Source organism: Diabrotica virgifera, chromosome 7 (assembly GCF_917563875.1).
Source record: "Diabrotica virgifera virgifera chromosome 7, PGI_DIABVI_V3a".
Lineage (NCBI taxonomy): Eukaryota > Metazoa > Arthropoda > Insecta > Coleoptera > Chrysomelidae > Diabrotica > Diabrotica virgifera.
Genome location: NC_065449.1, coordinates 244,579,104 through 244,603,375, shown reverse-complemented (window position 1 = coordinate 244,603,375; position 24,272 = coordinate 244,579,104). Strand labels below are relative to the sequence as shown.

General features: G+C 34.2%; 1 protein-coding gene across 1 annotated transcript in view; it reads left to right on the top strand.

Annotated features, from left to right (window-relative positions):
- The window catches only part of LOC114329482 (transcription initiation factor IIA subunit 1), a 43,046-nt gene that overhangs the window by 5,446 nt on the left and 13,328 nt on the right, over positions 1-24,272 (top strand). The window contains exon 2 of the mRNA XM_028278609.2: positions 17,168-17,570. Coding sequence (XP_028134410.1) covers positions 17,168-17,570 — 403 coding nt within the window. The remainder of the gene's footprint in view (positions 1-17,167; positions 17,571-24,272) is intronic.

Below are 24,272 nucleotides of genomic sequence, written 5' to 3'. Positions count from 1 at the left end.
CCTAAAAGATCTTGATAAATTAGTAAAGTTATTAATACAGTTTGAAAAATTCACTGAAATTATTGAATGATCGGTAATTGCAGGTGAAGAATGGACATCAGACACGCAATTATTTTGATTAACTAACACATAATCAAGAAGAGTTTTACTTACATTAGTAATTCTGGTGGGCTCAGCAGTTAGCTGGCTAATCCCATACATTGTTAGTATATTTTTAATTTTATTAGTATAAAAACTGTTGCTTAAGTAATCCAAATTAAAATCCCCCACTAAAATACATAAAGAATCAGATGCAAAAAGTTCACAAATATCCACAAATTTATCCAGAAATATTGCATCAGAGGAAGATGGAGAGTGGTACAGACAACCAACAACCACTAGAGACGAACCAATTGCTATTTTTATAAATTTGCACCAATAGTTACCCTCCAGAGTAAAAGTTTTAAAAACAGACTAGTGAAAACAGTTTTTTACATAGATATTAACACCACCAGTATGACGACTCGTCGAATCACATCTTACTGCATTGTACCCCTCAATGTTAATTTCAACATCTTCAATGTCATTAGTTATTCTAGCTTCACTTACCAAGATTAATTTAGGATCATATGGAACCAAACATCCTGCAAAATTTGATCTTTATTGCATAGAAGACTTTGGGCATTTAAATATAATATATCAGTATTAAGACATATACTAGGGTCATATTTTAGTTTTTTCTTCTAATAAGTCCATTATTATTGACAATAGTGGGTTTGTTATTAATGTATTTAATAGTTTTGGTATTATCCCCTGCTGCAGTGATGTTTTCAAGGTCTTTCTTTATTTTCTGGAAGTATTCTCTTTGAAGCTTAGTTTCATCTGCCGAAATTTTTACTCCAGGAACTTTAATCTCCTTTTTATTTTTTAATATTTGTTTAAATCTTCATTAGATTTTAAAATAACTTTAACTGGCCGAGCTTTGTTGACCGTGAATTTACCAATGCGGAATATTTTTAGATTGTCTTTTTCTATTGAAAAATTTTCCAAAACCTCTTTAACCACTGCATTATCCTCTGTATTACGTTCGCTCTGAATGTTTTTGTTCGATTCATTGATGTTGTATATAATTATATTGTTTGCTCTATTTTGTCTGTCCCACAACTCCGAAATAACATTCTCCATACTACAATTATCAACAGTGTTTACCGGACTGGCAGTACTAGTGTTACGTTGATCTAATAATTTATTAAGATTTTCTTTCATCTCAGCAACCTCCTTAATAAGCATTGGAACTTTGTAAAAACCTTCCTCACAGGCATCACAATAAAATTTCAATTTTCGTTTGGTTTTTAACAGTAAGCACTTGATCTCTGATGCCGTTAGATCACCACATTCCATACATAATAGATTTTTACAGCTAGATTTTACATGAGAGAACTAGATAGTGGAGGATCTTAAGAAGATGGGAGTCAGAGAATGGGTAACCATAAGCAAAAACAGGAACGAATGGAGAAAAATTGTAGAAGATGCCAAGTCACACAACCAATAATTGAATGGTGGGCTACAACAATGTTGTAAGTGACAGAATCGAGATTATGCAGGAGATGAAAAAAACACATTGACAAGCCATTTATGAACATACGGATACCAACATTGCGGTACGAAAAACTCAGGGAAGGCAAAATATTTTTAGCCAGATTGAAAGATGCTCGCATTGGTCTTTGGATATACAATAATATTGCATTAAAACCTCACATCATCATCATCATCATGGTGCTACAGCCCTTAGAGGGCCTCAACCTTCTCAAGCGTTCTACGCCATTCTGTTCTGTCCCTTGCCTGCACTTTCCAGTTGCCGACTCCGATCTTCTCGGCATCTTGTGTTACCCCATCCATCCATCTCAACTTTGGTCTACCCCGTCTTCTCATTCCCACGGGTTGAGCTGTTAGAATCCTTTTTATCATGTTCGATTCAGGGGCTCGGGCTACATGTCCTGCCCACTGCAGGCGATTTCGCTTAATTATAGTGATAATATCTTTTCCACCAAACGTTTGCTTGTAGATATGCTGCAGTTCAAAGTTATATCTACGCCTCCATATTCCGTTCTCACAAACCGCTCCGAATATCTTGCGTAGTACCTTTCTTTCAAAAATTGATAGAGTGGATTCATCTGTTCAGTTAGCGTCCATGCCTCTGAACCATATGTGAGAACGGGGACTATCAATGTTCTATACAGCCTTATACGAGTTTTTTGAGACAGACGTTTGTTAGATAAGTACTTTGATAGACCATGATAACACCTGTTTGCAATTATTATTCGCCTTTTTATTTCCTCAGATGTGTCATTATTGGGGTTAACCGATGTCCCTAGATATATCCCTAGCGGTTTGACCGCTTCGAAGTTTTGGTCATTGATGATTAGATCTGCATCAACATTTCCAGCTCTTGTGTTTGTGTTGGTCGCCATGAATTTTGTTTTATTTTGATTTATATGTAACCCCATTAGTTCTGCTGCTGCTACTAGATCGGTTAGGATTTCCGCAGTTCTCGCCCTGGTTCTTGTTATAATGTCCACGTCATCTGCATATGCAAGAATTTGGACTGATCTATTAAATATTGTTCCTCTGCTATCTAAATTAGCGTCTCATACAACTTTTTCTAAGGCTACATTAAAAAGCTGACACGCCAGCGCATCTCCCTGCCTTAACCCCTTATGTATTTCGAATGGGGTTGACGAGTAGTTTTGAATTTTTACTGCTGATTGCATCTTCGCCATTGTCACTTTTATCATAGATATGAGTTTTTTTGGAATTCCCAACTCATTCATAGCATTGTAAAGACTTGGTCTTAAGACACTGTCATATGCCGCTTAAAAATCGACAAAAATATGGTACATATCTATGTTAAACTCTTGCGCTTTTTCGAGGATCTGTCGTAGTGTAAAGATCTGGTTAATGGTTGAACGTCCGCGCCTGAATCCTGCCTGATATTCTCCTAGAAACGTATCGGTATAGGGCTTCAATCTCTCGTGTAAAATGTTTGACAATATCTTGTATGCTGTATTTAGGAGAGTTATTCCGCGGTAATTATTGCATTCCAGTTGGTTTCCCTTTTTGTGTAACAGGCATATTAAGCCTAAACTCCATTATTCAGGCATTTGCTCCTCAGACCAAATTTTACAAACAATTTCTCGCATCACCTTGGTGATCTGCTCTCCACCGTGCTTAAATAACTCTGCTGGGATGCCATCGCTGCCTGGAGATTTGTGGTTCCTTAGTTTTTCAATAGATATTTTCACTTCTTCTACCGAGGGGGGTTCCACGAGCTCCTCATTTCGGTATTCCAGCTCTATGTTGTTAGTAGGTTCCCCTTCCAGCAACTCTTGAAAGTGCCCTACCCATCGTAACAGGATATCATCTTTGTTGGTAAGTAAGTTACCTTCCTTATCATTGCAATAATTGATTCTCGGTTTGAATCCTTTTCTAATGGTATTTATTTGATGGTAGAACTTTCTTGTTTCTCCGTGACTCATATGGCTTTCAAGCCGTTCTAATATGTCATTTTCTGAGTCTCGTTTCTTCTTTCGGTGTATGCGTTTTTCCTCTCTTCTTAAGTTTTTGTATCTATCTATTGTTGTCCTAGTTTTCCGTTGTTGCATGGTCCTAAATGCCTCGTTCTTCTCATCTGTTATTTTTTTGCAGTCTTGGTCGAACCAGTCGTTTCTTTCTTGGGTTCGGGATATTCCCAAGGTGCTTTCGGCTGCTAACTTCAGAGCCTCCTTGCAGTTGTTCCACATTTCCGTGCTTGACTGGTCGACTGCCCAGGTGTGTTCTAGGATTTCTTTTATATTTGACTGGAACTGTTCCTCTATGTTTTCATTTTTTAGCATATGTAAATTATATTTTACTTGTCCAGTGCCCCTTTCTTTCTTGGCATTGGAAATTCTTTGTCGTAACTTGGCTTCTACCATGAAATGGTCTGAGTCAATATTTGCGCCTCTGTAACTTCTCACGTCCATTAGGTTTGTAAAGTGCCTTCTGTCAATTATAACATGGTCAATTTGATTGTGGTATTTCCATTTGGTGATATCCAAGTTGCTTTATGGATATTTTTATGATTAAAACATGTACTTCCCACAATTAAATCTTTGGAAGCTGCCATACTAATAAGTCTTAAACCATTGTCATTAGTAACGTCATGAAGGCTGTGTTTACCAATATAATCGTGGTAGCAAATCTCTTTTCCTATCTGGGCGTTCATGTCTCCAATGATTATTTTAATATCGTTTTTGGCACAGTTATCATATGCTCTTTCAAGGTTTTCGTAGAATTGATCTTTAATTTCTTCGCCTTTTTCCTCGGTTGGCGCGTGCACGTTGGTCAGGCATATGTTGAAAAATTTTCCTTTTATTCGAAGGATACATAACCGATCATTTATGGCTTTAAAACCAATAATTAAATTTTTTATTTTTTTTTGATACTAGGAACGCGGTTCCGAACTCATGTCGGTTCGGGTTGCAGCTGTAATAGATATCATGTTCTTTTTTCTGCATAATGCCGGTTCCTGTCCATCTCATTTCTTGAATGGCTGCAATGTCTATTCTATATTTTAGAAGTTGATCTTGGAGCAGCTTTAGTCCCGCTGTCCTATACAGCGTTCTTACATTCCAAGTACTGATTTTTAAATCATTGTCCTTAGTTCGGTGCTTGGGTCGTCGTCTTGAATTCAGTCCGGCTTTTCTATCTCGAGATTTCGTAACAATAGTTTTTTTAAGAGATGAGGGAGTTAGCCTCATGCCGAACCCCCTTTTCGGAGGACCATTTCTCCCTTCCTCGTCAGCCCTGACCCCACCTTCCACTGGGGTTTGTTACCCAGTCTCCAATAGGGTTGCTCAGGTTTACCGGGGTTCACCCGTGTGATCCGGATCACACTTCTCGGAGGTGAGGATAGGAATTGAGTAGGAGAGGCTAGAGGTGTTATCTGGAAGCAACACCTTATGATGCGCATCACTACCCCATTTAAACCCCATTAAAACCTCACTTTGACCCAATATGTCGCTTACAACATTGTTGTAGCCCACCATTTATATGCAATTTTAGCCATATGCAATTATTATTAATTCATTAACGCGAGTGATTGTCTTCAACGCTCATCATTTAAGTCTCTACTCAAAGTACCCCGGGTCAACATCCATAGTGTAAGTCTCATCAATAAACTCTGCTACTATTATTTGGTGTTTCCATCACAACTTAAAGACCATCTACACTGAGCCAACGAAGGGAAATTGTTCATGGCATCTACACTCCGCTAGGAGTGTAGATGCCATGATGATGATGATGATTTTAACTTACTACCGTAAAGTGAGGCTACTTTGTGACACAAGGTTACTTTGTGACAGTGGCCTTTAAAGTTAAACTTATTAACTTGGCCGAGCCATTAGAAATGCTGGAATAATTAAACTGTTTTATTTCAATAGTAGACTATGTGTGCTATCTAGGGGACAATAACAAAAATTCTTAGTGCAACTTCGCTTGTCATGCCACAGCTGATTTGATCATCGTCAAAACAAGTGATTTTAGTAGGCAAACTTTGACTTGTCTAGAAGAATTTTTAGAAGATATTTCTATCAAAGTAAATTTATATTTTAACACAATATGTTGCCTCCATTTAATATTAAAATGTTGTCTGTACAAAATGTACGGGTGTTTCTTTGTGCCACAGTTAGAATTCCATATAAATATCACAGAAAAATTTACGTGTCACAAAGAAACCCCCACCCATGGGGCGACTTTGTGACAACGTTTTTTGACATTTTCTTGATTTCTATAACATACAGTGCATTATAGTTTTCACTGAACATAAAGGAAATGTTGAGCTTTCAGGTGGTATTTTTAAAATTATAATAAACCGAAAGTGTATGTACCGGGTGTCCCAATAAGAATGGCGCTCGGCCATATCTCAGGAACCGTTTATAGTACAGCTTTGGGAAAAAAAATGTTATAACAAAATTTGCCTCGAGAAAAGCCTGGAAATTATTTTCATAATTGTAAGTCCACCGCTAGAGGCCGTAATTAAATATCAAAAATTAAAAAATCGAAATTTTACAAAATTTGCCTAATGAAAGGACACTGGAAATCCGATTATCGTATTCTTCATAAAATTCTGCGCATATTTTATTTCACAAGTTTAAGTCTACCTGTGCAAATAAGAGGTGGGGGTGAGTGGGAACATTGTTATGAAAAAATCGCTGTAAGTCCGGTTCTGCTTAATCGATTTTTGCAAACTTGGTCTTGTTGAAAACAGCTCTTTTTGAAGTTATACTTCTTTACGGGCGTAATGACGGTGAAATTTTATATGGGAAAACCTAGCGACCGGGCGCATGCGCATTATAACTTTGTTCTGATTGGATGTTCAAATGACATGACAAAAATTATCCAATATGGCAGCTGTGGCACAGCCGTGGGACTGTGGTTTGGTTATAATGTATGCTTGTTGCGTTTTAAAATTTGTAGGAAGAGAAACAACAAACAAAAAGTTAGTTAATGGTTATACTGCCTTTTTAAATAGTTTTCATATTATATTTTTGGACTTATTTACATAGAAGAGATGATTGTTGCATGCCAATGTGAAAGCTCACCAAACTGTGACTAGTATGAGTGCCGCAGATCTCGCTTATTCAAAGCTAAAGAATCTTTCACTGGTAAGTGTTTTATAAATAGTTAATCAAATTTTGTTATGATATTTGAACATAGCCACTTTGCACGACGCAAGTGATTGCGAAATTTATTAGTCGTTATACGGGCTCCGATACCTACCTTGAACCTACCAAAATACATAAGTAGTATGTAATACTTTTATTTAAATAATATTCACCTAATATATTGTTTTCTTACTCTATGTTTTGTTGTATTTTTTCAATTCTAAATCATTTCAATTCAAAATCAAAATAATTTGATTTACATAAGTTAAAAATGTCAAAAGGTTAATCTGTTTAGTTAGACGATCTTCGCACATAATGACAAGCTGTCTCTATGGCGAAGTTTTAATGCGAGTGAATCCGAATACAACGCAAATACCAGCCGCTTGGTAAGTTGGTTCGAATCCCAATAGAAACTTTTATTTTTTTATTTTTTTTTATACATTTTATGATTGTAAGTATATTTATTATATAATTTTATTTTCAGAAAATACGTATTTAGTTAAAAAATTTTCCGACAATTAATGTTCAGAAATCATTTGTGGCATTTTTAATGTACTTGTGTGTGTTTTATTTTTTTATTATTTTAATTTTTGGCACTGTTTTAATAAAAATGTTTGAGAAGTAGTAAGTATAAATTAATTTAATATTTAAATAAAATATAAATAAAAAGTATATTAATTTCGTTTATAATCATATAATCATATAATAGAAGTATAACTTCTTACGTGCGTACAAAGTACACACACATTCTTTTTCGTCAATGTAATAGTTATAATTTGGAAACAGCCTATTACGTAATGTGCCGGTTAGGAGGCGCTATTCATTTTCTTTTTAGAAATCTAGCTTTCTTTGGAAAATATTAAATACAAGTATGTATTTTTTTTCCTGTATTACAAAATTAGACCAAATTAGCAACAGAATACCGAAAACCTCATGTCTATACCTTTTTTCTATCTCGAGATATCTTAAGAAACGTGTAAATTTTAAACATAACTGTTGCTGTCATATAAGTGGAAATATATAGAAGCAAGTAGTGTGCTTTGGAAAAAAACAAAGAAACATTTTCCAGATGTCACCGTATATAATAAATCAAAACAAAATATGAAAAACTCTACTACTGGGGTGACGTCTTTGGGGATATTTCATTGCATATATTCTAGCCGCAACAGTTGCATTTCTTATGCATTCAAAGAATGTGGCTATCATGTCAAATGCTTCTTAGTTTGTAAGAATCATCTTGAATTTCACTCTGTATAAATTTTATAGTTCTACTTCTTGAACTTGAAAGAAGTAGAACTAGTGGAAAAGTACATTTACTTGGGTCATGAAATTAGAATTGGCAGAGATAACCAAACATGCGAAATAAAAAGAAGATTAACTCTTGCTTGGGCAGCCTACGGAGCTCTGAGAGACATATTTAGGAGCAGTATACCGATCGGTTTAAAAAGACAAGTGTTTGACCAATGTGTGCTACCGGTAATGACATATGGAGCAGAGACACTGACTCTAACCAAGGCAACAGCGTCGAAAATGCGGGTTGCTCAAAGGCGCATGGAAAGATCCATGCTGGGCGTAACTCTACGGGATAAAATAAGAAATGAAGATCTCAGACAAACAACCGGTATCGCAGATGTTGTAGAACGTATCACCAGGCTCAAATGGAACTGGGCAGGACACGTCGCCAGGCTGAAAGATTCAAGATGGGCACGAAGGCTGATGGAGTGGAGACCAAGAGAAGATAAACGAAGTAGAGGAAGGCCGCCTACACGATGGACAGATGATATCAGGCGGATTAGTAAAAACTGGCAAAAATCAGCACAAAACCGTGAAGTGTGGAAACAATTGGGGGAGACCTATGTCCAGCAGTGGACGTAAATTGGTTGGATGATGATAAATTTTATATAAATTTTAATAGAAACAAACCGCAACAAACCATCAATGAACAAATTTTTATGTTTTACTGATTTGGCACATAATTTGACACATGATGACTTTTTGAAGTTAATACTTCTAATAGTTCTATTTTTTCCATAGCACACTACTTGTTTCCACTTTGACTTCCTTAACTTAGTTTACCGGTGACAATAACAGTTATGTATTTATCTTAGTTGGGAATAGGATAATTGATACTAAAATATAATGAAATAAAAATTAAAAATTTGTGTAGAAAATCTGACGTTTTTATATTTTCTACGATTCATCGAGAGAAAAGCAAATGCGCGGAGGCAACAATTCAGACAAATTTACATATTAACGCTATTTTTTTTTGGTATTATTTTAAAATTAGTGTAATATTTAAACAAAAATAAAATTAAACTGTTTAAAATATATTTATTTCGTTAAAATCATAATAGTAGAAATATAACTTCTTACTCGCGTACAAAGTACACACACTCTTTTTTGTTATATTTTATAGTGTTATTTGTCTTATTGTTGTTTTGATTCATTATATACGGTGACATCTGGACAATGTTTCTTTGTTTTTTTTTCATAGCACACTACGTGCTTCTATATATTTCCACTTATATGACAGCAACAGTTATTTTTAAAATTTACACGTTTCTTAAGATATCTCGAGATATAAAAAAGGTATCGGCATGTCGTAGTGCTGTGTGTGTTGTATTTTTCTTTTAAAATGACCAGTTCGTTTATATTTTAAGTACTTGCGACATATTTCTTCTATACTAACTGTAATTCCACTTTTTACAACACACTACACCACTGTTTCGCTCTAAAACAAATGGCCGACCATTTTGGACATGAAAGAAGAGGGGATGGGTTTAGTTTTAGTGTTTCTAATAAGAAGCATAGTTTAGTCTATACGATAACCAAATTGATTCAGTTAAGAGCGTTTGGTTTTAATATAGCCTACTAATTGCTTTTAAGAAAGCAACTTTAAAGACAACTACAAAAATAGTTTTAAGGCATATGTTTTACTGACATAATAGTCTTGAGATCAAGTAGTTTTAATAATAGGTTTTATTAGTCATATTAGGAGAATCTTTAAAACTGCTTTAAAACTAAAAGGTAACAAACAAGAATCTGATAAAACCAAACAGTCCGGAAGTTCTTTATAAAACTGATTAGTTTTAAAGTGAACTGAGAATAAACCATTTTAAAACTACAATAAGACAAATTATCTATTAAGATTAATTAGTCTTATTTGACACTCTTATTAGATACTTTAAAACTAGTGACAAATGCTTAACAGTTTTAAAGTTCTGGCAGTATATCTACAAGGTAACTTTAAAACCATTATCTTCTTATTTACCACAATAAAACCTTTATAAACCTAAAATAAAACTAAAATGTTTTTATTGTGCTACTTACTTGGGTAGTTAAAATTTTTGTCAACAATTTATTGTTCAGAAATCATTTCTTTGTTTCATTTTTCAATGTGTTTGCGTGTGTTTTGTTTTATTTTTTTAATTTTTGGTATTGTTTTAATAAAAATTTTTGGAAAGTAGTGAGTATTAAAATTAGTTTAATATTTAAATAAAATATAAATAAACTGTTTAAAGTATATTGATTTCGTTGAAATCATATAATAGAAGTATAACTTCTTCCGTGCGCACAAAGTACACACATTCTTTTTTATTTTGCATTTTACGATAAAAAGTAATAGGAATAAAGTTGTAGACAATTTAATTTGTTACAAATAATGACTTTTAAAATAATAAAAAAGTTTCTGTAGGGCTGCTTGTTTAGGAGATATGTATAATGCGAAAATCCTTTGCACCCCTTTTTACAAGATAGCGGCATGGGGACAAACATAGCTTATTTTGCCCTCTCCCATATATTTCGGTCTAAAAGTGTCCACTGAAATACAAAGATCAGAACCTATATAACCTTAATTCGGCCAATAGCCTGCTATGGCAGTGATGCATGGGTCCTGAAAGAAACATCCAAAAACAAACTTTACACATTCAACAGGAAAGTACTGAGGAGAATACCTGTGAGGGAAAACGGAATGTTCAGAAGTCGATACAACAACGAGCTTTATCAACTTTATAAGGAAACACCCCTGACAGATTGCATTACAATACAAATATTACAATGGGCCGGACATGTCGTGATAATAATGGGAGAGAATAGGCTACCAAAAAGAGCACTGAACGCTAGAATGCAGGGAAGGAGACCGGTTGGAAAGCCAAGAAACAAGGGGGGAAGACACTGTAAGCAGCAACGCACAAGCACTCTTAGGAGTCCGTGTATGGAGAAGAGCAGCCACAGACAAACAAAGGTGGAGGCAAAAAATAAAAGAGGTTAAGCCTCCATTTGGGTTGTAGTGCCGTAGAAGAAGAAGGCCTGGGGACAAGTGTTGCGACCCCACAAACTTGGAAGTTTAAGCTCATACTAACTTCCCTCTAACCTCAAATATAATATAAAAATATAGCTACCCTAAATGTAACTTTTCAATGGACTATATAGCTGTTTAACTAAAAATTTCATTCGGTCGCAAAAAATATCTATCTAAAATAGTAGTATGTAAATGTAAAACAATGTCTTGGTCATTATTTATGTAAATCTTGTTGAAATTTTATGATTTTTATTTTATTGATTCGCGGGTATATTATAGGGTTCAACTAGATAATTAGGTTGATTTATTATTTATGATAGATTCTCAAATAGAAACTGACAATAAAATATCCAGGTCGTGAACAGGATGATTGTAGATATAGTTCTCACAGTGAATTTTTAAACGCGCTCCAAAATTGAAAAAACAGTTGATTGGTTTTTTTACAATAACTCCGTTCATTTTAAAAATACCGTATCTTTTTAAAAACCATTTTAAAGGAAATTTGAAGGACTATGAAACCACATCGATCACATCAATTCAAAATCTGTAGTTTTTAAAAGCAAAAAACTTCAAGTAGTCATATCTAAGTTTTATGCTACTAATGAAAAAACAATCAAACTTTTTGTTAAAAAAACCCTACATTTTTGTACTGAATAATTTTTTTTTAATTTTTAATCATTTTCCAGTTACACGGAGAAAAAGGTAGATTTTTAAGTAAATTTAAAAATGCCTAATTATTTGATTTCTCGTTTCACTTACAATTTGAAAAGAAGTCTTGTTTCTTTCACCTACCGTATCTCGCTTTGTATTGAGTATTGCAACTTGCAACTATAATAATAATAATAATATCGTATGGCATTTTTGCCGGGGAGATCCTTTCGGATAGTTCCAGCGCCAATTACATCTTTAACCCTGTTTCAAGTAACTAGTGTCTGATTTGAAAAGATTTCTGACGAATCTCTTTGCTTTTTCATAAGCTACAAACATGTTTTTTACACACATTTTTTCGTTAGATGCGTAGTTTTTAAGTTATTTGCAAAGAACCGTCAGAAAAGATACGTCATTTTTCAATGAAAATGGCAAATGTTCAATCATGAATAAATCAAAAAGTATCGAGTTTAAAAAGAAATTATAGAACCTTTTTGCTTATAATTAGGTGCTCTAACAACCCCGAGGTTATTCTGATAAAAAATTTCTACCTCCGAGAAGGTGGGAACACTCACAAGATAAAAGCATACTTTGGCGTAGGATAAACTTTGGTTCTTGAGCTATTCCCTACTTATTGTGTATCAAGTAAATTGATATCAAGTATATATCAAGTAAATTGATGTATTAGGACGGAATTAATGAAAAGGACGGACTTAATGAAAAGAAAGTTGCAAGGAAATACATCTTTTATTTGTGGATTTCACAAAGGCATATGATACGATTCCTGTGAGAACACTGTGGCCGTCTCTTGAACGATCTTCCTTAAATAACACGATCATCGCCGCAGTCATTTATTCGCGGTGTGCAAGTACTTGGAAGGGAAACGAGAAACGACCGTGCGCGAGTCGCGGAGAAATATTGCAACTATCTTAAATAATTCATATTGTCAATTGAAATTGTCAAATTGACGTATATTTCATACCTTCTGTCATTGAAGCAGAAAAATTATATATTGCTCCACAATATTGATATGATATGCAATTATTATATAAAGGTAAATTTAATTAATTGTATTTTGCTTGCAGTACTGCATTTTAATAACTAATTTTATTTACTACATACAATTGTTTACGTTTGCATAACATAACCTGCATCTTATTTTTTCTTTTTATTATTTTTTTGGACTATGGCCTTGACAATTATCCAGCAACCAGGACTAATATAATTGGCCAATATAATTAAAAGTGCGAATAAAAGTACAGAGCGTAGAAATAGAGGTTGCTTTGCCGAACTTGCACGGTCCCAATACAATAAAGCAACATCAAAAATCAAACTAAACAACACCTTATCAGAAGAATTTCCAGTAACAAAAGGATTACAAGGATGCCGCCTCTCTCTAATACTACTTATTGCTATTTAAGATCTATTTAAATGAAGCACTAAAGCACTGGAGACGATCTTGTTCAAGGATGGAAATTCAACTTGACGATGATACAACGTTATCTACATTTCGCGGATGACCAAGTCGTAGTAGCAGCGGATAAGGAAGATTTAGAATTCATGACGAGACGGTTATTTCAAACATATGAAGAGTGGGGCCTTTCTGTAAATAGAAACAGAACGCAATACTTATGCATCGGGACTGAAGTAGAAGATCTAATAGTTAACGAACAAGAAACAATCAAGAACTGTGAGGAATATGTATTATTGTGTTTCAAATTATCAATCAAAGATAGAATAAAAAATTTATTTTTTATATAACACGGGCACATAAATTTGATCCACCCTGTATATTGATTTGTAAATATTTATTAGAAGTTAGTTTGCATGTAAGTGGATTTCTCCTTTAATGAGCTTTTCGATGAATAATTAAAGACTTTTGTGAATAATTAAAGTGAAAGGAAGATTTGTTTAGGATCATAATGTAAAAAGATTGTTTATTACGGGACAGGTAGAATTTACAGGTAGAGGTAATTATTATGATGGTAGGAATATTTTTGAAAGAATGACTGTTTGTTTTCAAATGAAAAGAGAGGAAGGTGGAGAGATAAATGTTTCTGATTGGCTAGGAAATTTGGAACGGGGAAAGAGAAGCTTGAAAGTTGAGACAGTTTGAGAAAGAAAAGATTATTATGTATTTGGCATCGCTGAAGAGCAGTAAACGTTTTCGTGGATAGTTAGAAAGCAAGTACCAGTGGTTGTTTGATAGTGGAGGATAGAGCTGAAAAGTGGAACGAGAGACAGATCAAATTGAGACGAAATACCTCTTTGATTCTGTATTATTGTAAGAAGGAGAGGCGAGAATTTTTGGAGCTGTTTGAATCGAGTGCTGGTTAAAAGAGGCCGGGCTCGTTGTTTTTGTTGGAGAATTGGTGCTGGTGTGCTGCTAGATTGAAACTTGAGAACGGAGAGGGCTTTGATGGGTAGCCTAACATAGTCAACAAGGGAGAGCTGTTTTGGGTCGAGAGAAGACGTCAGAGTGAGTGAAGCAAACGGTCAGTCAATTAATGTGAAAGATATTTTTATGTTCGGAAACTAAAATTTTGAGTAAAAGCATATGCATTAAGATTCCAATATTTCAAAACTTAAATAGGAAGTATAAGTAATTTTGCGAATACCTAAATTTGTTTGTTTAGCTTGTTTTATCAAAGTCATCGGGAACACACCGATAAATTGTTATTTCGAACGGTTTTTGCGAATACCTTAAAAACTATGCATCTAACTAAAAGAACTATACAGTGATGAGCGCACTAATAACCGGCAAAATAACGCAAAATGGAAAACATATTAAGTTGTGAGATAAAAAGAGATGAACCTAGTGGAGGTGTTAAATTTAGCGATAGTAACTTATAGATTGACATTATATTGATTGTTTCCCACCTTTAGACGTATCGGACGAATTTGAGAAATGCCACTGTCACAGTGACAGTTTTAATTGAAATACTCCTCTGATACGTCTAAAGGTGGAAACAATCAATATAATGTCAATTTATATGTTACTATCGCTAAAACTCTACTAGTTTTATTTCTTTTTATCTCACAATTTAATATGTTTTCCATCTTTTGCGCTATTTTGCCGGTTATTAGCACGCTCATCACTGTATACAATATTTTTATAGCTTATAAAAAAACAAAGAGATTGGTTCCATCATAAATCTTCTAGTTATAACAAAAAAAGAGATATGGTAGGTCAAAAAAGTTTGTTTTCTTTGGCGCATGCTCAAATCGGTGTATTATACTCGAAATAACAGAAAAATGGTTGATTTTAGGTGTATAATGCTACCAGTACCTTCTGTAGTGCTTGAAAAGACTTTTAAAATGAGCAATATTAAAGGCCGATTATATTCAAACTAAGCAAGATATGCTGTCAAAAAAATTGATGACTAATGTATTTTAAGAAAAAATGAAGTATATTTAACCCCTCATCCACCAGAATTTTAATGCATCATTTTACTTCTACAATACCTTTTATTATAGTGTTATTTCTATGTTCAAAAAGTTGGACGGGTTTAAAATGAATGGTTTTTGAAAAAAATAAAATCAATTTATATCTAGAACGCATTTTTAAATTGTCTTAAAAATCTTCCTTTTTCTACATTTAACTTGAAAATGATAAGAGATACAATAATATAAAACAAAAACAACATTTTTATCTAACAAAAGCCTACATTTTTGTGTGGTATCTTTTTTTCGTATCTCTTATCATTTCCGAGTTACATGAAGAAAAAGGAAGATTTTTAAGATTATTTCATTCATAGGAGATTCTGACCAATAGAAAGCTACAGAAATCTAAATTAAACTGATAATTTTTGATAATTTCCCGTCGTCAAGTATATTACGTCAGATGCCCTTAGTTGCTATGAAAAAATACATTCAGTGACATTAATGACAATTAATGTTTTAAAAATTATAATTTCACCCGTAAAATATTTATAACAAATGTGTGTTTAATTGTACTAATTTGTACTTACATAAATAAATTACAATAAAATTTTGGTTTTGAACATAGGTCTGGATCCCGCGTATGAAAAAAAAAGTTGATTAATAGCAAGCTGAAAATTTGTTAATAGCTTAAGGGTGTCTAGTCGGACAAACTTTAATATATGGGAACACTGGAACAGGGGAAGTTTTAATTGTGGAACAGCTTAAAAATTTGGAACGGTCAGACCACGAAAACGGCACATGTATTTTGTCCGACAGAACAGACTTAAACTCTCCGAACAGAGATTAAACTCTCATGCAAAAATCAGACTGCTATTTATCACCAAATGGGCGTTTTAATGAGTGGAACATGTAGAATATGTCAAATGACAGGAATTATGACAGGTGATAAATAGCAGTCTGATTTTTGCATGCGAGTTTAATCTCTGTTCGGAGAGTTTAAGTCTGTTCTGTCGGACAAAATAAATGTGCCGTTTTCGTGGTCTGACCAATCCAGATTTTTAACCTGTTCCACACTTAAAACTGCCCCTGTTCCAGTGTTCCCATAAAGTTTATCCGACTAGACACCCTTAAGCTATTAACAAATTTTTAGCTTGCTATTAATCAACTTTTTTTTCATACGCGGGATCCAGACCTAACAGTTTTATTCATGAAATAATCGCAACAAATTGTACTCGATCTCTAAAATTAATATAGAATTTTAGAGCTCTTGTGCTGTGCAATTACTACTGATAACTTAAAAATGCGCTTTATAATCTGATCTTATTTTTTCAAAAACCATTCATTTTAAAGCCGTTTAACTTTTAGAACATAAAGATAAAACTGTAGTAAAAAGTAGTGTAGAAGGAAAACGATGCATTTAAATTATGATGGATGAGGGGTTAAATTAATATACTTCTCATTTTTTATTAAAATACATCAGTCATCAATTTTTCTTGCAGCATATCTCGCTTAGTTTGAATGTAATCGACATTTAATATTGCTCATTTTAAAGGTCTTTTCAATAACTACAAAATGTATTGGTAGCATTATACACCTAAAATCGACCGTTTCTCTTTTATTTCAAGTTGAATAAACCGATTTGAGCATGCACCAAAAAAACAAACTCTGCTCACCTACCATATCTCTTTTTGTGTTATAACTAGAAGATTTATGAAGGTACGAATCTCTTTGGATTTTTATAGGCTACAAAAATATTTTATATAGTTTTTTTCGTTAGATGCATAGTTTTTGAGGTATTCGCAGAAAACCGTCCGAAAAGGTGTCATTTTTCTATGAAAACGGTTAATTTTCAACCACGAATAACTCAAAAAGTATTGAGTTTTCAAAAAAATATATAGAACAGTTTTTGCTTATAATTAGGTTATCTAGCCACTTCTGTAGTTATTTTAACCAAAAAATATTCCACCACGAGAAGGGGTGGGAACCACCCCAAGATAAAAGCGCATATCGGTATAGGGCAGACTTTGTTTCTTGAGCTATTCCCTACTTACTGTGAAAATATCAAGTATATCGATGTAGTAGGATGGAATTCGGAGCCAAATACCCTCATTGACTGCCCTAATAGTAATACAAAATTTTGCATTTGTTTTAGGTTCCAATCCAAATAACTTTACCCCCACAGCCCGGTTCCGAAGGAGGACACGGCCGAATACTCACCATCCAAGTGCCGGGCTCCGCTCTACAAGGAAACCAACTCCAAAAAATCCTCACAGGCCCCGTCATAACGGCCACCATGGGTCTGCCGGCCAGTATCGCTTCTTCTTTGCTACAGCAACATGTCAACGCTGCTTTCAACAGTCAACAGCAAGCAGCTTCCGTGGCCATTGTAAATAAAAGCGTTTTACAGACTGATGGGGCTGCGGACCAAGAGAGCGACGTTGAGATGGAGAGTGGAAGTACCTCTAGGACTGATAGGGATAAGGAGCTTGAAAGTATGATCGAGGAGGGGATTAGCATAGAGATTATTTTACCTAGAAGTAGGAAGAAAGCCAAAGGTGAGTTTCAAATATCAAACACATAATTCAAATTTGGACCTTGTTGGGGTGTGTGGATTTCCCATATTTCCCCCGTAGATCCTCCTCTGATACGAGCTCAGTCGCATGTGACTTACCAAAACCAATATGCAAAATAATTTCATTTTTTCTAAATTATAATTTATTTAACTATTATAAACAAATCTAAATTAATCAACAACAATAATTATTCACTACAATACTAATTATAAAATAAACACATCGGAAATGGAATGTTTGGATCATCATCCAATAGATGATAAAGAGAAGAGAGTGATAAATATTTATTTATCGGATAAAATCTGTTGTATAATTTTTCTGCAAATTATATTTTCAAGTGTATTGTTGCAAAATGGTTATTTATCTAAAAATTTAAGAAATTCCATTCCTGTGGTTAATAACAAAAGATTTTCTGGACATAAAATTGCTCAAAATTTAAGTGTGTATGTCTCAAGGAACTGTGAAAAATATAATTTTACAATTGAAAAAATGGGAAATGTTGAACGTTGCACGTTGGCAGGTCACGTGCGTAGACCATAACGAGAGACTTATAAGACTGGTAGGAAAGAAATTCCTACAGGCAAAAGACCACTCCGACGTCTCAGAATGAGAGATAACATCCAAGCAGATCTCCGGAAAATGAACATTTCACATTTCATTTGACCCCAGGCGCGTAGATAGGTTTTTTTTCTAAGGGGGTACTTAGTATCTTATTTTAAGTGCCGAGAGCAATTTTTTGCGCCAGGTACCACGCTCGAACAGCTAGGTAAATTTGAACTTTTATTAAAGTTTATTTACACAAGAAAATACAGAAGTAACAAACAAAAATCATTGAAAACCTGTCTATATCAGTCAATAATAAAAAAAATACAAATCAACATATAATTAAACAAACATAACACGAACTCATTTTATATATGTTATATATTCTAGGTAAAAGTAAAAAAAATCAATTCCACTATTAGGTAATATAGGTAAAATAACTTAAAATGCAAAACTCATCATTAGGTCTATTTAACAAAATATTACACCACAGTAACTAGATTATGAAACAAAGTCAATTTTTCTTGTCCGTTGCTTTGAAAACCTATCATTAACAGCATCGATATTTATTTCAATATCTCTGTGTATATTTAATAAACTTAATCCAACTAGTCTTTCCTGACACATCGTAGACCGTAACCATGATTTTAGTCTCTTAAGTGTGGAAAATGATCTTTCAGCACTTGCCACACTTACCGGCATAACAGAAATTATCTGCATGAGTGTATATATGGTGGGAAATATTTCGTTACTGCAAAGCAGCAAGGTATCTAACGCTGTCGCTGGCAAATCATTTGTTTTATTTTCTATTCCTTTCCATTTATTTATCCAGAGCGCTATTTCCGATTCCAACAAATCTGATAAAAATTCTACGGAATCATTTCTAAATTTACTAAGATATTCGAACTAAGAATGTTTGATATTTCCCTTTCAGGGTTATTAAAAGTTATTAAAAAATTATCTCCAATTAAAACAGCATCTTTGTGATACTTATTTGCGGCATGTGATAACAAATCGCCATCTTTTCCAAATAACTTTGAAAATTTCTTTATAGGAATAGTTACCAAACTTTTAGGAGGAATATTTTTATGCATCCCTCCTGTTCTTGCAAATAAAACACAATATTTACAGAACAGTCCCCCATTTGACTTCGAATAGACTAGCCAGTTAAATGATTTAAAATGGTTAAAAGATAAATAACATTTTTTTCTTTTTGTTTTTTTACATGAACTGAAAATGGAAATTTAAATTTGTGGTCTGGAACAAAAGAGTTTTTAATATATTTACTTTTTCTAGGTCGGTTATGTTTGTTTGGTTGACATACTGTCCAATATCTACTTCTTCTCCAAACTTTCCCGCTTCAGGATTCTCTGTTCCTTCAATGGCACTGGCTTGCGATTCCTGCGAAACTGCAACGTTTTTTATTGCTTCAATAATAAATTCTTACTTGGCCCCGCTTCATTTTCTATTTCTGGTTGTTTAGTTTTCTTAACAAAAAAATAATCCAAGGTTCTTTCGCTTGCTCATTTTTAGGGAACTATAGGTATATCCACAACCTGTTGATATAAAACTCCGTATAAACTTCCAATAAAAAAAAAAAAAAAATAACAACAACTTACAACAATACAACAATAATCTAAGATGTGGCTCGTGGGTCGTGTAGGGTAGAATACGTAGGAATGAGTAGTTTTCCAGGTTTATGTGCTACACAAACGCAAAATTGCAAAGTATTTCACTCACATACAGTATATAATTCTACAATGTATTCATTAACACAATCCCTCCGCGATAATAGAATAAGGAAAATAGGTTATATATAAATTAAACAGTAACGATATTCTGCTCGACTGTGCTAACACGCGACTGTTGAGTAGTGTTGAGTGACTGAGTGTTGTCTGTTCTCTCCATAGAAATAATAATATGTTCAGTGTTCAGTGGTTCTCTCTTGGCCCGACTACCTGAGCTGCAACGCAACGAGCGATTACGTCGGTTACATAGGCGAAAGATGTAATGGTGAAACCAGTGGCGGGCTGTGGTCGCGTTATAGTTGACATTTTAAAACTTAAAAGACAATGTAATAAAAATTGGTTTTTAAGCGAATAAGATTGAATTTTTTTTTGATGAGGGAAGTGTATCATTAATTTCTCCTACATCTTTTAGTATTTTATTGCTTCTATTAGAATGCTTCTTAGGGGGGTACTGTCCCCCAGTACCCCCCCCCTTATCTACGCTGGTGTTTGACCCTAGGTTGATGGAAGACCGAAAAAATTGGAAAAAAGTTGTACAGTCAGTCAAGAACCACCCAGGGTTGTAGCGCTACGTGATGATGATGATGATGATGAAATGTTGAAACAAAAGTTAAAACTGGTCGTACTTCAGAGATTATCGAAAGAGATGGGTGTGCTATTTGGATACTTATTAAACAGGGTCTTCTTCTCGAGAATTGGCTGTAAAATGGACCCATTCTGTTGGTAGACCAATTTAAAAAGACCCTTGTTTGAGGAGAATGAAAAAATGCGGTATGAATTCTGTAAGTTTTTACAAGTAACACAATAGATCCAACAAAACACGAATTAAAACCACACACGGGCTCACGGACGAAATCAAAATCAATGCAGGCATTAGACAAGGGGACAGCCTCAGTCCATGCCTATTTAATTTAATAATGGATGAAGTTATAGGTAGTGTTAACATAATGAATCAGGGATACAAAATGGGTAACCGAACCATGAGAATACTTTGCTACGCAGATGATGCAATCTTAATAGCCGAAAACGAAGATGACTTACAACGCCTACTACAAAAATTCAAAATAACCGCCGAAAAGTATAACCTGACACTATCCAAAGAGAAAACCCAATCGATGGCAATATCCAGGAACCCAATTAGATGTAAATTAGTAGTGGACGACCATATAATCGAACAGGTAATGGATTGCAGATACTTAGGTGTGGAAATATCTAGCGACAGGCATCTGTGGCAAGAATCAAAACAGCAGGCAACGAAAGCAGCGAGAATATCTGGTTTCCTGAGGGATATAATCTGGCGGAATAAATATATGAGCACCGAAAGCAAAGTCCGCATTTATAAGACATGTGTTAGACCCGTACTGACATACGCAGCTGAGACAAGGGCCGAGACAACAAAGACCAAACAAATAATGAGAACAATAGAGATAAAAACCCTAAGATCCATAAGAGGTATCACACTCAGAGATAGAATACGAAACGAAGACACATTGAGAGAGCTAGGCGTTCAAGACGTAGTGAGATGGACAAGAGCGCGACGACGCATGTGGAGAGACCACGTAGATCGGATGGACCCTGAAGGTATGGCGCATTGGGCGAAAACACAGAAGCCCAACACCAAGCGACCCATAGGAAGACCCAAAAAACGATGGTACGAGAGTTGGAGCTCTGGATCGCAGCAAAGACTGTAACAGAAGAAACAGGACATAGTCCTATTACAAGAAGAAGAAGAAGAAGAAGAAGAAGACTTGTCAAAACTACTTCTTACAAACAAACAAAAAAGAGACAGATTTTTGTGGACCAAATAGCGCTGAAACTGGGTTCTACGTCAATGGTATTCAGTAACATGGAATGATGAATCTGAAGTTTGATATCTGTATTATATACAAAGTAGAGTTATTCCAATGCCAGCGGAAGAGTATCACAAAAGATTGCCTCAAAAAACGGTTAAGTTCCCGATATCTGTGACGGTTAGGGGTTGTATGTCCTCTCAAGGAGTTGGACATCTCCTTTTCATTGATGGACTGTCACTGCTAGGAAGTATAAAAGTATTTTAAAAGTAGAATTATTGTCTTTTATTAATGAAATTAAACTGTGAAATGGGAGAATTATATTTTAACAATATGGCCCAGTCTGCCTTACAGCGAAATCTCTTTTTGAAAATGGCCTTCAAGCAGTCCTGTTCTATACTCTATCGAAACTCTTTGGCTTGAATTTGAATGATTTCAGATGAAAAATTCGCTTCAAACTACACCAGTTCGTACAAATCCTGAATTAAAGTGTAACATTAAGGAAAGGGCCTAGCCGGGTAAGATGATGAAACATGCCCACTCGATTCGAATTCCACATAGGTCATTGTTTAGCACATATAAAGAAACTCACTTTCTGAAATTTTTAGCCCCCTAGGTGGTCACGTGACCCACCTAGAGCCTAATTAGGCTTTTTATGTTTTTATTTTTTTTATCTCAGACGCATCGAGAGCTTGCGAAAAACTTTAAATAAAAAAGTTGTAAGTTTCAAAGTTATGTTCGAAAGAAGTTTTTTTTTTTAATTTTTGGCGGGAAATTCAAATTTTAGGACTATTTTAAATGAGTAGAAAAAATGGGTGCGTTCGGACGACCACAGCGGCTGGACAGCTGAGCCAGCAGTAGCTGTCAGACGTCACCGCTGGAAGCCAGCCGCTGAGAGATTTACTAAGCTTTCCCTATCACGGCTGGATACATCCACTCAGCCGATTTCTGCTGGCAGCCAGCCGCTATGGTCGTCCGAACGCACCCAATAACTAAGACATTCGTTCTCACCAAAAAATTTATAACGTGTATTTTTGCATAATGTTTCACCCTGAATTTTTTCAGATTTTTAAAATTGGTAAAACGTACTTTTAAAAACAAAAAACCGCATTTTTTTGCTTTTTGATACAATTTTATACAGGGTTTTTAAAAAGGTAACACCATCACTATGATAGGTAAAAAACTAAAAAACAATTGGGGTTTGCTTAATAAAAATTTTTTGTATTGCTATCCATTTTTAAGATACACAGAACATTTTTGAAGAAAAAAAAATTTACCCATTTACGATTTTGCCGAAACTACTGGCAATATTGTAATAAAATTTGGCAAGTTTTAAGAGGTAGTTATTGTTCATTTTTTGACATACAATTAAGAATTTTATGTTCATCATTGGCGCGCATAGGGGTAATGGCCTGAACTTTTTAAAGAAAAAAAAAATAGTACGCCACTGACATATTTCAAATTAACCATCATTTTGTAATTCCTCGTTCAATTTGTGACAAAACATCTATCTTCTTATTTTTTTATACGATGCGCCATTTTTATGCAACAAATAAAACATCTTAACTGTTACAAAGTATTCGAACTTCTATGTAAATTTCTAAATAACATCTATGTACATTATAGGCCTGGATCTGGATCCCGCGTACCAAAAAAAGTTGAGTAATAGCAAGCTGAAAATGTGTTAATAGCTTAACGGTGTATAGTCGGAAAAACTTTAAACGAAACATTTGCGGACATACGTTTATAAAGCCAACTACTGTCATTATTTTTCATGCAGAATTATCCCTTAAAGTTTGCGATATTTATTTAGAAACACCGTGTATTGATGAATAACATGTCTAGTTGTTAAAGTACCTAACTTTTTATTATCCAACATAAACGAATGAACCAAAAAACAAAATGTTAAGAAATCCTGAGCCTATACTTGGGTTTTAATTTCAGTATTTTATAAATGATAGAATATTCCACAGGGTGATGCGAACTTTGAGAAAAAAACAGTTTGATTGGTACACCCAGTATACAATGAAAATTTACATGTTTAGCAACAATATTATTACAGTGGTATTGCTAAAGAATCAGGCTATAACATGTTCAAAAAATCATTTAAATCGTCTAACATGTTTAGGAAATATAATAGATCAAAAATGACCAAATTTTTAAGTGGGCTGATTTCTATGCACGTAAGTTTAGTTTGATTACATTATATAAATGTATATTTGACAAGACCAATTCTGGCAATATGATGACTAACTTGTTTTTGTGTCAGAAATCATGAAGTTATTTTTAGAACATTCAGTTTCCAAATTTGTGCTTTATATTATCAATTTAGTTATTGTATTTATCTCTTTATTAATGCTAAATATAAATAAAGTCGATTAACATACGAAACTATGACCTGTATTCAATAATATAATTACTTACATATTTTTATTTAGGAAATTACGTTTTCTATCAGACTGAATTCTTGTTATTTGTTGTATTGTCTTGCTAATTAAAATTATCAATGTAAAACGCGTGGGTAGATAACACAAACTGTGTAACATGGACTTAAGACAGTATTGTGGTGCCCCATTTTGAAAACATAATGCTGTGGCCACACT